The 13,756-nt window shown below is 51.5% G+C and overlaps 1 protein-coding gene across 1 annotated transcript; it reads left to right on the plus strand.

The window, feature by feature from the left end:
* Positions 1-3,713: 3,713 nt before the first annotated feature.
* Positions 3,714-12,427, plus strand: PAOX (polyamine oxidase). Its single transcript, XM_063103073.1, has 7 exons — positions 3,714-3,923; positions 4,357-4,843; positions 5,648-5,847; positions 7,662-7,914; positions 10,336-10,448; positions 10,917-11,074; positions 12,116-12,427. Exons 1-7 carry the CDS (start codon positions 3,743-3,745, stop codon positions 12,257-12,259), a joined length of 1,536 nt encoding a protein of 511 aa, XP_062959143.1. The 5' UTR covers positions 3,714-3,742; the 3' UTR covers positions 12,260-12,427.
* The last annotated feature ends 1,329 nt before the right edge of the window (positions 12,428-13,756 follow it).

The following is a 13,756-nucleotide window of genomic DNA, read 5'->3' on the forward strand; positions in this document are numbered from 1 at the left end:
CGCCCTCAGCCGGCATCGCGAGAGCAGCCCGGAGGCGGAAGGGGAGGGGCGGGGGCGCCGTGAGGGGCGGGGCGGGCCCGTCCCCGTGCGCGGGCCTGGCTCGTGCGGGGCTCGCTGGGGCGCCGGGGGCCGCCGTCCTGCGTCCGCTCCGGCTCCGCGGCCCACGGGTGCTCGTGAATCGCCGCCGTGTGCTCAGCAGCTGCACAAGGCGACTGGGCAGCATTTTGCAATTTTAAGTTCGTACATTTACAGGCCTAGACACAGCACGCGTGAAGCGCGATACTGACTCATCACATGCAGCTCCGTAGCTATTGGACACCTGCTTAGAACGGTTTCGTAAAAATATTTCAGATTTAACTGAATTTCAAAATTAATGAAGTTTTGATTCACTTAAGTTATTTTGGTTTATTTTATGTTTATTTTTGGAGGTACAGTGTGTTGTTCCAACACAGGCGCGTACTGCACAATGAATGACAGGGTAGAGGGCCTTGTTTCCTGCGGTTCTTTTGCTTTATAACTGTTTTTAGGCAAGTGTGATTGGCCTCCGTTTGTATTCTTGCTCAGACTCTGCAAATACTAGGGTGCAGATGAAAGTCATCACCTACGATGAAAAGCAAAACTGTATTTTCAAGAAAATAATTCATTTCAAACCAGAGTTGAACACTCAGCAAAACTTTGTTTCAATACTGAGGGTAAAATAAAGACATTTTCATGTAAACAGAGACAGATCATCAACCAACCTTTACTAAAGGAATCTTTGTAGTACAGATTAATTTACTGTGACAGACCCAAAATGAAATGGCTCAAACACAAAAGAAGTTTTTTTCCTCACAACCCGGGACTGGTGTTGAGGTCAGGCAGCTGCTGTCCTCTGGAAAGTAATTTAGGGACAAAAGCACAACAAAATTTGTATGAATTGGACTTCACCAACATTAAACATTTCTGTGTTCTAAAGGACACCATCAAAATAGTGACAAGACACCCACAGAATGAAAGAAATTTTTGCAAGTCTTATGTCTGACAATGGTCTTGTGTCTAGAATATAAAGAATTCTTTCAACTCAGTAGTAAAAAGATAACCCAGTTTTAAAACAGACAAAGGGTCGAACAGATATTTCTCCAATAAAGGCATACAAGTGACCGATGAGCACATGAAAAGATGCTCAACATTAGTCATGAGAGAAATTAGTCATGAGAGACATGCAGATCAAAACTGCTAGGAAAAACACTTCCTACCTACTGAGATGGCTGTAGTAAAAGAGACAGTCTTAAGTGCAAGGGAGGGTGTGGAGAAACTGGACCCCTTGGACACTGCTGGCAGGTATGTGATGTGGTGCAGTCACTTGGGGAAACAGTCTGGCATTTCCTCAAAAGGTTAAACAGTAACTTCACTCCTGGATATATACCCAAGACAAATGAAAACAGACGTCCTCACGAAAATTTTTATGTGAATGTTCATAGCAGCATTATTCATAACACCGCAGGGTTCCTGTGACGACCTGGACAATGTGAAGGTCGCTGAGTGACTGCGAACCCCGTCACCATGGAGCTCTGGAGCGAGCCTACTAGGTGCGTCGTTGGATTTAGATGGAGTGAAATGTGTTGAGGTCATTACTGCATTTTGACTAATATAAGAGAGAGTTCCAGACAAATCCTTCCAGTTTTATGTCAATTCATTCTCTAGTTCTGAATTCTGTTTTTCTTTAGAGATGATGACTAAATGGAACCCCAGGAGATTTTAATGCATAAACTGTCAGAAGGGGAAGGGTTTAAATATGAAGGGAACAGATCCGAATTGGTCCTCGTGGACTGAAATCTGGCTTAGTGGCAGAGCCACAATTAGCGCCTAGGCACCCGGGCAGCTCCAGGACCATGCCCAGCTGGTGCCCCGACCTCCACCTCCACTGGCAAAGGGAAGTGTGTGCTCAGCCAAAGTCTGACTATTTCATCAGCTGGATACAGCAGAGTCACTTGATACACAAGGAGGTAGAAAGCAGTTGCTCAGTATTCAAAGTTCACTACTCCTGGTGATCTGCACAACAGTACTTGGCAGTGGGCGTCCACGCTTCCCACGACCTGGAGGGCCAACCGCAGGTGGAGGCTCCAGGCCATTCTGCACTGCTGGAGCCCCCAGCCCCTCCTGGCCCCTAAGAGTGGGATGAAGACAAGCTCTTCACCTCCAGTGGGGCAGGGCCCTGTGTTAGGAAGGAGACGCTGCTATCTTCTCTTTCTGCCTGTTAGTGGTGGCCCTGGACACATTTCCTGACCTCCCCCTGTCTCAGCTCACACATCTATAGAATGCACTTGTTACTAGCACAGAGGGTCACTGTTGGGTTTAAAGTGACCAGAAGAGTGTCCTGCACACTGTGGGCACCATATGCGTGGACTTATTAGCTTTGCCATGCTTTCTGTTATCATACATTATTATTTTTATTACTTGCCGATAATCTGAGTGAGGTTTGTGGTTGGACTGAGGTGCCTCCAGAAGGGGAGGGAACCTGAGGGGTTTCATCGAGGACACAACAAGTGGGCTCTGGGCAGACATGGGATCCCACACGCTCAAGGATGGGGGCCATCAATGCCTTTGCTTGCTGCAAACTTAGCACCTGGAATAAAAATTCACTGGATTTTTAAAAACAGCTTTACTGAGAATTAATTGACACACCGTACAATTCATGCATTTAAAGTGTAAAATTCAATCATTTTAGTATATTCACAGAGTGGAGCAACCATCAGCACAATCAATTTTAGATCATTTTTTATCATTCTAGAAAGAAAGTCTGTACCTTTTAGTCACCCTCCCCAATGCTCTGTCCTCCTCAGCTCAAAGCAACCACTGATCTACTCTCTGTGTCTAGATTTGTCTGTTCTGGATGTTTCGTATAAATGGAGTCATATAATATTCGGTATTTTGTGACGGGCTTTTCTCACTTTGCGTAATATTTTAAAGGTTTGTGCACGTTGTAGCATGTATCAGGACTTTATTCCTTTTTATGACCTAGTAACAGTCATTGTGTGGCTATATTTTATTTATTTATTAGTATATGGAAATGTGGGTTGTTTCCACGCTTTGGTTATTATAAATAATGTCACTGTGAACCTTCACGTGCAATTTTCTGTGTGTCTATTTCTTAGTCTCTTGGGTGAACACCCAGTAGCGGGATCGTTGGTCAAATGGCAACTCTTACGTGTAACGTGTGAGGGAGCTACCAAACTGCTTTCCGAAGTGGTTGCCCCAGTTTACGTTCCCACCAGTGGGGCGGGACGGTTCTCATTCCTCTGCACCCTTGTCCACACGCGTCACTGTCTAGCAGAGGCGGAGTGGTATTTCACAGATGTTGATGTGAATCTCTGTGATGACCAAGGATGCGGAGCATCTCTCCAGGTGCTTCCTGGCCATTTGCGTACCTTTCCCGGAGAAACTCCTGTTCGGATCCTTTGCTCCCGGCCCTCTGGTCGCCGCCCACTACTCCTTTGCAGGAGACAGGCCGGCCCGCCCCATCTCCCCCGCCGGGACTCTCGGCCGCACCGTCCGCAGCCGTCTCAGGGTCACACCGGACCCTTCCGCGCCCAGGGGCCCCGGTCCCCGCCACCTCGGGGTCACGGCCGGTCCCGCGCCGTTCGCTCCACCCCCGACCCCGCCCCTCGCGCCGCCTGCCCCGCCCCCGTCCCCGCCTCCGACCTCCGCGGGGAGCTCCTGACCTCGCAGCGGCGGGCAGCGTGGGACCTCCCGGGCCGGCGGGATGGCCTCGGGCGGCGGCAGCGCGGGGGCCCCGGGCGGCCGGCGGGTGCTGGTGGTGGGCGGCGGCATCGCGGGGCTGGGCGCGGCGCAGCGGCTCTGCGGGCTCCGCGCCGCCCCTCACCTGCAGGTCCTGGAGGCCACGGCCCGCGCCGGGGGCCGCATCCGCTCGGAGCGCAGCTTCGGTAACCGCCCCTCCCGGACCCTTCGCGGGACCCACTTCCGAACCCGCTCAGGGAGCCCAACCGGCTCCGCCCGCGCTCGGCCCGGGGTCAACCGGCCCCGAAGCCTTGTCCGGCTGCCGAGTGCACCCCGCGCCCCGCGCCGCCCCACTTCACCGGCCAAAGTTCACCGCGCCCCGAAACCCCGCGGCCCAGAGTCGGTCAGGATGGCGCCTGCCAGGGAAGGGAGCCCCTCGACCCCTGGGTCCCTCCCGGGCCCCCTTCTTCCCCTCGGGGCAGGCCGTCCCGCGGCCTCCCTGCCCTGGGCACCGCGCGGCGCTCCAGCTGGGCTTCAGGGCGTACTTGGTAGGGCGGGGCGGGGCGGGCGTGGTCCCGCAGGAGGCTCGGGTGGTCTTTCTGGGGAGGGGACCTCCAGGCGGCGTCTCCTGACCCCCAGGTGGCGTGGTGGAGCTGGGCGCGCACTGGATCCACGGGCCCTCCCCGGGCAACCCCGTCTTCCAGCTGGCCGCCAGCTATGGGCTCCTGGGGGACAAGGAGCTGTCGGAGGAGAACCAGCGGGTCGAGACCGGGGGCCACGTGGGCCTGCCCTCCGTGAGCTACACCGGCTCCGGGGCCCGCGTGAGCTTTGAGCTGGTGGCAGAGATGGCCCGTCTGTTCTACGGTCTGATAGACCAGACCCGAGAGTTCCTGCACGCGGCGGAGACCCCGGCGCCCAGTGTGGGGCAGTTCCTCAGGAAGGAGGTCAGGCGACACGCGGCCGGCTGGACAGAGGACGAGGACTCCAAGCAGCTCAGACTGGCCATCCTGAACGCCTTCCTCAACGTGGAGTGCTGCGTGAGCGGCACCCACAGCATGGACCTGGTCGCCCTGGCGCCCTTTGGGGAGTACACTGTGCTGCCAGGGCTGGACTGCACCTTTTCTGGGTATGTTTGCGGCCCCCACCTGCCCAAGCCTCCCTGCATGCCCCTCAAGGCCAGTGGGATGGCTGGGCCCTGCCTGCCTCTGCCTCTGCCTCTGAGAGGCACAGGGGGCGTGGGAGGAGCTGGAGGCTGTTCCCCCCCCCCCAATTTGGAGAAATTGGTTAACTTCCCTAGTTTTGCTCATTTAAGCAAAAAAGGAGTTATTTTCAAGAGAGAGTGATTTATAACAAGGTCAAGGGTTTGGATCTCCTTACCAGCCAGCCACCAAAAAAAGGAGAGAGTGATTTAAGGAAGGAAGCTGTCTTGCGATGCTTTCTTCCTCCCATATTTACTGAGGCCACTTATATGCCAAGTGTTATGTGAGGGCCTTCAACTGCACAGGGGGCCAGGCAGGCCCCCGCCCCTCGCAGGCAGCTGTCCCCTAACAGGCTCAGGCAAGACCCTCTGCAGGGCTGTCCTGCTGGACTCTCCCAGGTGTTGTCAGCCCAGAGCTCCTGCCCCAGAACAGCCATTTGTGACTTTGGAAATGTACACAACAAGAACTCTGGGCAGGTGAGAATGGTGTCCTTGTTCTTGTCTGGTCACCTTGGGAGCTTTGGGTGCATTCACTCACTTAGCCCTCCCATTAGCCCAGGAGGTGAGTATTAGCAGTGCCGCAGTACACAAGGACAACCGCGGCGGAACCCTGCATGCTAGGAGGACTGCAGTGGTCACTTTGATGTCAGGGGAGCTTGGAGGTCAAACATCCGCCAGTCCTACCCTTTCAGGGACTGGTCCTCTAAACATCAACACTTCCGTCTCTCCTAGGGGCTACCAAGGACTCACAAACCACATGATGGCCTCCTTGCCGAAGGACGTGATGATTTTTAACAAGCCTGTGAAGACCATTCACTGGAACGGTTCCTTCCAGGAGTCGGCGTTTCCCGGGGAGATCTTTCCGGTGCTGGTGGAATGTGAGGATGGAGGCCGCTTCCCAGCCCACCATGTCATCGTCACGGTGCCTTTAGGTAGAGCCCACTTCTCTGGTCAGGATTTTAGTCCAAATCCCCATCCCAGGTCACCCTGGCCTCCAGTCTTACCCTGCCTCAGTTGGCTCTGGGGCATTTGCTTGGCTACTAAGCTCACATTTTCATCCTAATACTTTTCAGAGAGATGGAATGAATTACTCTATTATGTTTTGTAGCAATTGCATGTTTTGGAATTCAGGGTTTTTCAGTAAGAGAAAATGCAAGTAAGTGCATGTCTTGCTCGTTTGCGAGTAATTGCAGAGGTTGGGACTGCCTCCAGAAGTGACGAAGCTGTGGTTTCTTGAAGACAGGAAAGGGCATCAAGAATCCAGTCTCCAGGTTGGGCCTGGTGGTGATCTGTGGAAGGAGCCACACATAAAATTCTACTTAATTCCAGATGTGGTGCCTAGGGCACGAGTCTGTGAGTGGAAGTTGTCTGACAATTTGATAGAAGGTGGAGATGGTTGAACACAGAGGTACGGGACAATTGCCATTGGCAGAACACTAGCCTCACGTGGGCATCACGCTGCCATCAGCCTCTGCCTGCACTGCCTGGTTTAATTCTCACGGTGGCAGCGGGCGGCGTCTGTCACTGTCTCTTGCTTGACACTTGTGAACGTCTAGACAGAGGGGGGGGTCACTTAATTGCCCAAGTTCACGAAGCTTGCAAGAGTGGGAGCTGATCTGGGAATCTAGGCTGGGCCAGAGGACAGAGCACGTCCCCGCTCCGTGGCTGCAGTGACTGCTGTGACTGCTGTGTGTCCTTTCAGCAGGTGCAGGTATGGTTGAGCTCTGCGCCCTGCTCCTGCTTCCCACAAATGGAATCATATCAGACATAGTAACACCTGCTGCTCAGTTTGCCTCGTTTTTACCTTTTCTTAAAACTTTTTTTCACTTTTTGTTGTTGTTGTTTCTTAACAGCAGTGGCTTTGTTCCTTCGTATTTGCTGGGCATACTCAGCCTGCTGAGTGCTAATCACTGGGGATACATTGTTGTAACTGTGTCACAAGGAGCCAGGTCATGTGTCATATTAGCTCTTTACAGTCACATAGTGACTATTGTGTGTAGATGTCATTGTTTCATAAATATTGCTGGAAATTTAGGTGGCTTTTTTCTATTTCACACATGTTTTACATGTGCATTTAGAAACGCTGTGTCAACGTTGCTGTAGAGTAAGTTCCAGCAGTGGGAGTTGGTGGTCAAAGATCTGGGCAGACAGGTGCTGCCTTGGAGGCAGGGTGACCGCGTCGTGCATCCCCGCAGCTGCAGCATGTTGGGGTGCCCGCCCCCCTGCTTCCTGCCTGTGGACGACCTTTGCTGTCAGCTGGTTCCTCTTGTTTTTCCTGACTTGCAAGTATCTGAAGGAAATTGGCTTGTTGTTGTGCTGCAGATACTTCATCCTGCTGTCTGAGTTTGCTGCTGTTTGCTGTTCATCCTATTGTCGTCTGCCTTTGGGCTAAATTTATTTATTTTTGCCATGCAGATTAATTTTTCTGTAGCTTCTGGATAAAGCCTATATTTTTAACCACTGCTCCAAACTAATTCCGGGCCAGCGTGGCTCACAGAGGTCGAGAGGCAGAAGGCTCAGGAATGGGCTGTCCCTCCAGAGCAGTTTGTGTGGGATGATGCCAACTGTCCCCGCATGAGCAGTGGTGACCACTGGGCCTTTTGTGTCCCTCGGTTGTGGTGCCGATGGCCAGAGCCAGGTGCAGCTTTCTGACTCCTCTGGTGGAATCAGAGCAGGTACCTGTTGGCTGTCGATTCTAGTTTAAGAGGTTTGTGTTGTGTAAGCTGAATCTGATTTTGATTTCCAGGTTTTCTTAAAGAACATTGGGACACCTTCTTTGAGCCACCACTGCCCACTGAGAAGGCAGAAGCAATCAGGAAAATAGGCTTTGGGACCAACAATAAAATCTTCCTAGAGTTTGAGGAGCCCTTCTGGGAGCCGGACTGCCAGTTCATCCAGCTGGTGTGGGAGGACACGTCACCCCTGGAGGATGTCACCCCCGTGCTACAGGACAGCTGGTTCAGGAAGCTCATTGGCTTTTTGGTCCTGCCTGCCTTTCAGTACGTATGCGTCCCAAGTTGCCCAAGGAAACCTCAGGGTGAGCTCCGAGAGGACTGACTTGTCAGGTCCTGGTTTGACTGAGGGTCTGGCAGTGTGTTAGTTTAATGGGTGGGGACCCCATAGCCCCCCAGACACTGGCTACAGATATCCTGAGCCCAGCCCCCTGCAGGGGCAGATGGACACCTGCTCTGTACAGGTTGTCAGCGTCTCTCAGGGTCCAAACTTGAAGGCATGTTCAATCAATTAGTGAAAAAGTATTTAATAGAGTTCTGTAGGAAGCTGGGGCTTGTAGATACAGAAGAAATTTGAAATATGGATCTCTCTGTATCTGGGGAGACAATTCTTAAACAGGCTTCAATGACTGAACAAAACATTCTTATAAATTGTGGAATCGTAGAGCCACACCTGAAGGCGGAGTCGTACAGCCAGGCATCCTACAAAATAGCACACGGGGATTTAGGTGCCAGTTCAGAAAACAATACTGGGCATGATCTTGGATGGAGGGGACTGATTTTTCCCACAAGATTAAAACATAAAGTTGGTGGATGGTAGTCAGATAGCAGATGTAATTCCACGTTCCACTCAGAACCGTGGCAGGAGAGGGGACCAAGTTCTTAGCCCAAGAGACTCGGGAAGCAGAGGGACACCTGCCAAGAAGCTCCCTGTTGCCATCGACTGGAGCAAGAGGCTCGGGCCTCAGAATGGCCCTCCAGCCTGTGATGGAGGGTGTACTGGCACAGGAGAGAGAAACTTACACAGGAGTTTGAAAAAGGCCCGGTCGTGGGCGGGCAGAGGGACATGTGCTGGGTCACCTGCTCAGGCCGGCTCTGCAGCCTGTGCTCCACTGCTTAGGACGTCGGTGGGGATAGTGGGTCCCGAGGGATGCTGCCTGTGGCTTGGGGCAGTGGCACTCAGACTGTGTGATCTCAGGATCCCTTTTATCCTCCTAAAAATGATTTAGGAGCTCAAAGAGCTTTTGTTTGTGTGGGTTATGTCTGTGCATTTTCACATGAGAAATTAAAACTGAGAAATTTAGAGATGTTTATTATTTAAGATGACAGTAATAAACCTATTCATGTCAGCCTAAATAACATTTTTTAAATGATAAATATACTCAAAATTTAATGAGAGAGGTGGCAGAGTTTTGTCTTTTCTGCAAATCTCTCTAATATGTGTCTTCATATGAGACAGCTGGGTTCTCAAAGCTGTTTCTGCATTTATTCGTCATGATGTTTTATTCTGGTTGCAGAATATGAAGAAAGTCTGGATCCACACAGATATGTAATATTTAAATAGTTTCTCAGGTGTTTGTGGATATTCTTTGATATTGCACTGAAACTCGAGAAGTGTTAGTTCCGTAAAGGTTGGCCAAATGTGGAATCTGAGACTATATCAATGACTTTTTATACTCTGTTATACTGAAATCCATTTGTCTGTCTTGCACTTTGAATGGATCTTTTACCTATCCATGATTTTGGTCATTCAGAGAATATTGGGGTGGCCGGTTAGTTCAGTTGGATAGAGGTGGTGCTGATAACACTAAGATCCAAGGTTGGATCCCTGTACCTGCCAGCTGCCACCCATCCAAAAAAAATTATAGAAAACATGGGTTCATGCAGTGTTCGAAAAGTTGACACATTTCAGCATACAATATCGAAAAATTAAGTTTGTGAATATCACCACTGATCTCAGAAGTCTTTCAGAATTGGGAAAGCTATTGATGGCAGAGACACGTTTTCTGAAATTCTAATTTTTGTTTGAGAGCTTACATTTTATCATTGTCAGTAAATAGTGCTTGCTAGTTGTTTTCCTGTAACAGACACACTTGGCTTATTGTCAAGAAAATTTTGGCCAAATACCCCAGCCTGAATACTGTGGTTCATCTGTCAGTTGTTCTTTGGAGTACAGCGGTGCCAGCTGGGTTTTGTGCCAGTTCGGGTGGCCGCTCTGCAGCCGTGGGCGTCCTCCCCGACAGCTGCGTGCTGTTTCCTCTCTTCACACGGTTATTGAAAAGACTGTGCTCAAGGGTCAAGATTTAATGAAGTTAGTGACTCTCAGTGCTTGAGTGGCTCTGGCACTTCTCCCTGTGCATGCTGGTGCCGGTGCAGCCCATGCTCTGCCAGGTGATGGTTCCCCATGTGGCACCGGTGTGCCACACAAACATTGACCTAGTGCCAACAGCAGGTGCCATCTCAGTGCTGTGGAAATAGTTCTGATCTCGCAGGGTCTGGGACCCCCAGGAGTTCAAGGCCCACACTCTGAGAACTGCTGCCCTGAGGAGGGCCCACGGTGGGCCACTCTGTGAGGGGCGGGGTGGGGTGGGGGGCTCCCAGCACAGTGGCTGTGTCCTTGCGGGGAGACAGGTGGAGAGCTGGGCTGGATGTAGCTAGCTGGCCTCCATGGTCTTCCTCTCCATGCAGGTCTGTACACGTCCTCTGCGGCTTCATTGCTGGGCTCGAGTCCGAGTTTATGGAGACTCTGTCGGACGAAGAAGTGCTTCTGTCTCTGACTCATGTGCTCCGGAGAGCGACAGGTACTGACCACGCACGGCAAAGCCGCTGCCTCGTGCTGGCTGATCTCTAAAGGAACTCAACGTTTCACCACAGAGAAGAACTAAGTTGGGCTCTGTACATCTCCAGGGACAGTCCTTCCTCATATCAGTGGAGTCAGGAATAGTTCTTACCTCCCAAGAGCTGAAATGACTTAGCAAACACTTTCCACTTAGTTTTTCTAAAATCTGCTACCCAAATAAGTGCAATTATCCTTAATCAGATGAAGAAGCTGAGGCTCAGACGCAGCACAGTTGCTCTGTCACAGCTACCCGGAGGTTAATGCCTGTCGAGCTAAGACAGAAAGGGCCTCTCAGGAGTACACTCTGTGGCTTGGTTTCCTTCCTGGGTAATATCTTTCATTTTAAACTGCTCACTCTTTAAAATGAAGAACTAGTTGCAGACATGAAGGTGAGAGTCCTGGGTTAACGTGCTGCATCTCTGTGGTTCAGGAAACCCACAGCTCCCCGCACCCAAGAGTGTGCTGAGGTCTCGCTGGCACAGCGCTCCATACACCAGGGGCTCCTACAGCTATGTGGCTGTGGGCAGCACTGGGGACGATGTGGACCTGCTGGCTCAGCCCCTCCCTGCGGATGGCGCCAGCCCCCAGGTAAGATGGCATGCCCTAGGCATGGGGGCTGTTGGGGTCCGCTGCAGAGGCCCCTGCAAAGGCTGAGAGCTGCGGGAGTGTGGGCAAGTGGTGGGTGGGTCTGGGACCCCCCTGAGACTCAGAAGCCATTTTCTTTTTGAAATTGAGAGTGATTTTTAAATGCATTGTTTTTATGAGAATTACACAGACACATAGCTTAATGAGGCAGGGAATTCTACAGTGCTGGATAACAAAATAAAACAGAAATAGTTGGTGACGGTCACCTGCTTTCCCCTTCCCAGACTGTTCTAGCTGGTTCCGACTTCCAAACTTATCATATCTCTAAAACACATGTTTATGCTATCAATTTTTGAAAAACATTTTATTATGAGAAACTTCAAATGTATACAAAAGTAGGTGGAACCCTTCACTGCCCCCAGCTCCACCAGCTGTCAGCCCACATCCAGGCTCCCTGTTGTTATTAAGCACATCCCACATGTGACATCATTTCACCAGCAGATATTTCGGGGTGTATCTCTAAAAGATGAGAATAACCTTTTAAAATACATAACTATAATACTATTGTCACACCTAAAAATTAACAATAATTCCTCAATATCACCCAATATCAGTGTTCAGTTTTCCGGTCGTCTTACCTCTTTTTGGTCTGCCTGTTTGGTAACGTTACTTCCTGAGTTGTCGGTGTTGGGAACTGTTGACTAACTTCTCACTGCGGCCCACACTGATTTAACTTCCTTCCACTCCTCTGCCCAGCTGGACTCTCAGATCCCTTCCCCACCCTCCCCATGTGTGATCCTGTAATTTTGGTAAGGCCCCCGTTCAGTGATCTTGTTTGTGTGATCTTGTTTTCTCTAAACATTACTCACACCTGAGCTACATCTGCAGTAGTTTCTTTTCCTGCCTGTTGTAGGGGTGTGTGTGTGTGAGTGTGAGTCTGTGTGTCAGTGAGGGCGTGGGGCTCTGTTTTCTGTGTGTTTCTCTGCCAGGACTCTGCCAGCCATCTAAATCGCACCCCCATGCTAACCTGGCCCTTCTTTGCAGCTCCAGATACTGTTTGCAGGGGAAGCCACACATCGGACATTTTACTCCACGACGCACGGGGCGCTGCTGTCCGGCTGGAGGGAGGCTGACCGCCTCATTAGTCTGTGGGACCCACAGGGGCAGCAGCGCCGGCCCAGGCTCTGAGCTCGGCTCCTGTCTGTGCTGTCCCTCCTGTGCTGGGGAGGCTGGGACAGTGTTCAGTCTGGCTTGAGTCTGGGGATGTTAATGAAAGTCACCTTCTCATTTCTCAACCTGTGGCTGCAGTCCGGCGGGGGCTGAGCTGCTGAGCAGGAAGTCTTCCTGCAGGGAGGTACCAGGCGTACAGTAAAAGTACGTTCAAGCCAACTTGTGTCCAGTCGTCCTTTGCCTCAGGGCTGTGGCAGTTCCTGCTGTTATCTTTGTCTTGCTTTGGGCCCAGGGTGGAGCACATGGCCCTTCCTCTGGACTCCCTGGACTCTGGGTCCTGTGGTTGCCCCTTGTGTCTGGAATCTTAAGGTGCCCCCGGAGTTCTCATTGCTGGTGCCTAGGACCACAGTGCAGCTGATGAACCTCCCTGCCAAGGGTCAAGTGTGTCCCCCAAGGGTTGATGTGTTGGAAACTTGATATCTGTTGTAACAGTGTTGAGAGGGTGGAAAGTCCGACTATGATATTTGAAAGGTGGAGCCTTGGAGAGGTGATTGGATTGTGAGGACTGCACCCTCATCAATGAATAACCCATTTAGGAAGTAATGGGTTGTCATAGGTGTGGACTGGTGGCTTCATAAGGAGCACATGAGAAAGCTTTTGCCATCATAGCCATGTGATGGCTTGCATCTCTGCGAGACCCTGGAGAGAGTACCCGCCTGAAGAAGATCCTCGCCAGATGTGTTCCCTGGGCTGTGGACTTCCAGCCTCCAAAACTATACGAAATAAGTTGTGTTTTCTTGTAAATTACCTAGTTTCAGGTATTCTGTTATAAATGGACTAACACACTCCCCCTGCATGATAGGCACTGCCTCAGGCACCACCATGCAGTGCGCTGAGTCAGGGTAAAGGACAGGTGAGACAGAGGATGACTGGGGAGGGGACCACGTCCTGACCTGGGGCTGGAGGTTTTCTCGAGGAAGTAACAAACAGTAAGGCCTGAAGAGTGTGGGGGTGGCGGGGTGGCCAGGCACAGGGGGTGGGTGTGGGGGGCACGTCGGGGTGCTGGGTGGTGTTGGGGTGAGGGTTTTGCTGTCCAGAACATACCAGACTCACGCCCTCTGTCCCACGGTCCAGCCCAGCTTTGCACGGCTGCTTCCTCATCACCTCAGGTCTCCCTTCAAATCACCCCTCCAAGGAGCCTTCCTGGACCCCCACCCAGCCCGGCACCCCAGTCTCTACCTGTGGCACTATCTGGAGTTCTGCAGAGTGTTTTGGTGCCTTGTGTCACTAGACTTGTCTTGAAAGGGTCACCTGCCAATCAGATAGCCATGAGAGAAATCCAAAACCCTACAGGGTTTTATGGTCCTGGGACTATGAAAGAATGCAGCTTCCTTCAAATGCAAAGATGGTTATCTTTCTTGTTGACATTTGGGGCTTCATCAACCCATGTAATTTTGGGAAGCACTTCGGTATCCAAAGAAACCCAGGTGGGCAAGACCCGGACTGCCCCTCTGT

Source organism: Cynocephalus volans, chromosome 7 (genome assembly GCF_027409185.1).
Source record: "Cynocephalus volans isolate mCynVol1 chromosome 7, mCynVol1.pri, whole genome shotgun sequence".
Classification (NCBI taxonomy): Eukaryota; Metazoa; Chordata; class Mammalia; order Dermoptera; family Cynocephalidae; genus Cynocephalus; species Cynocephalus volans.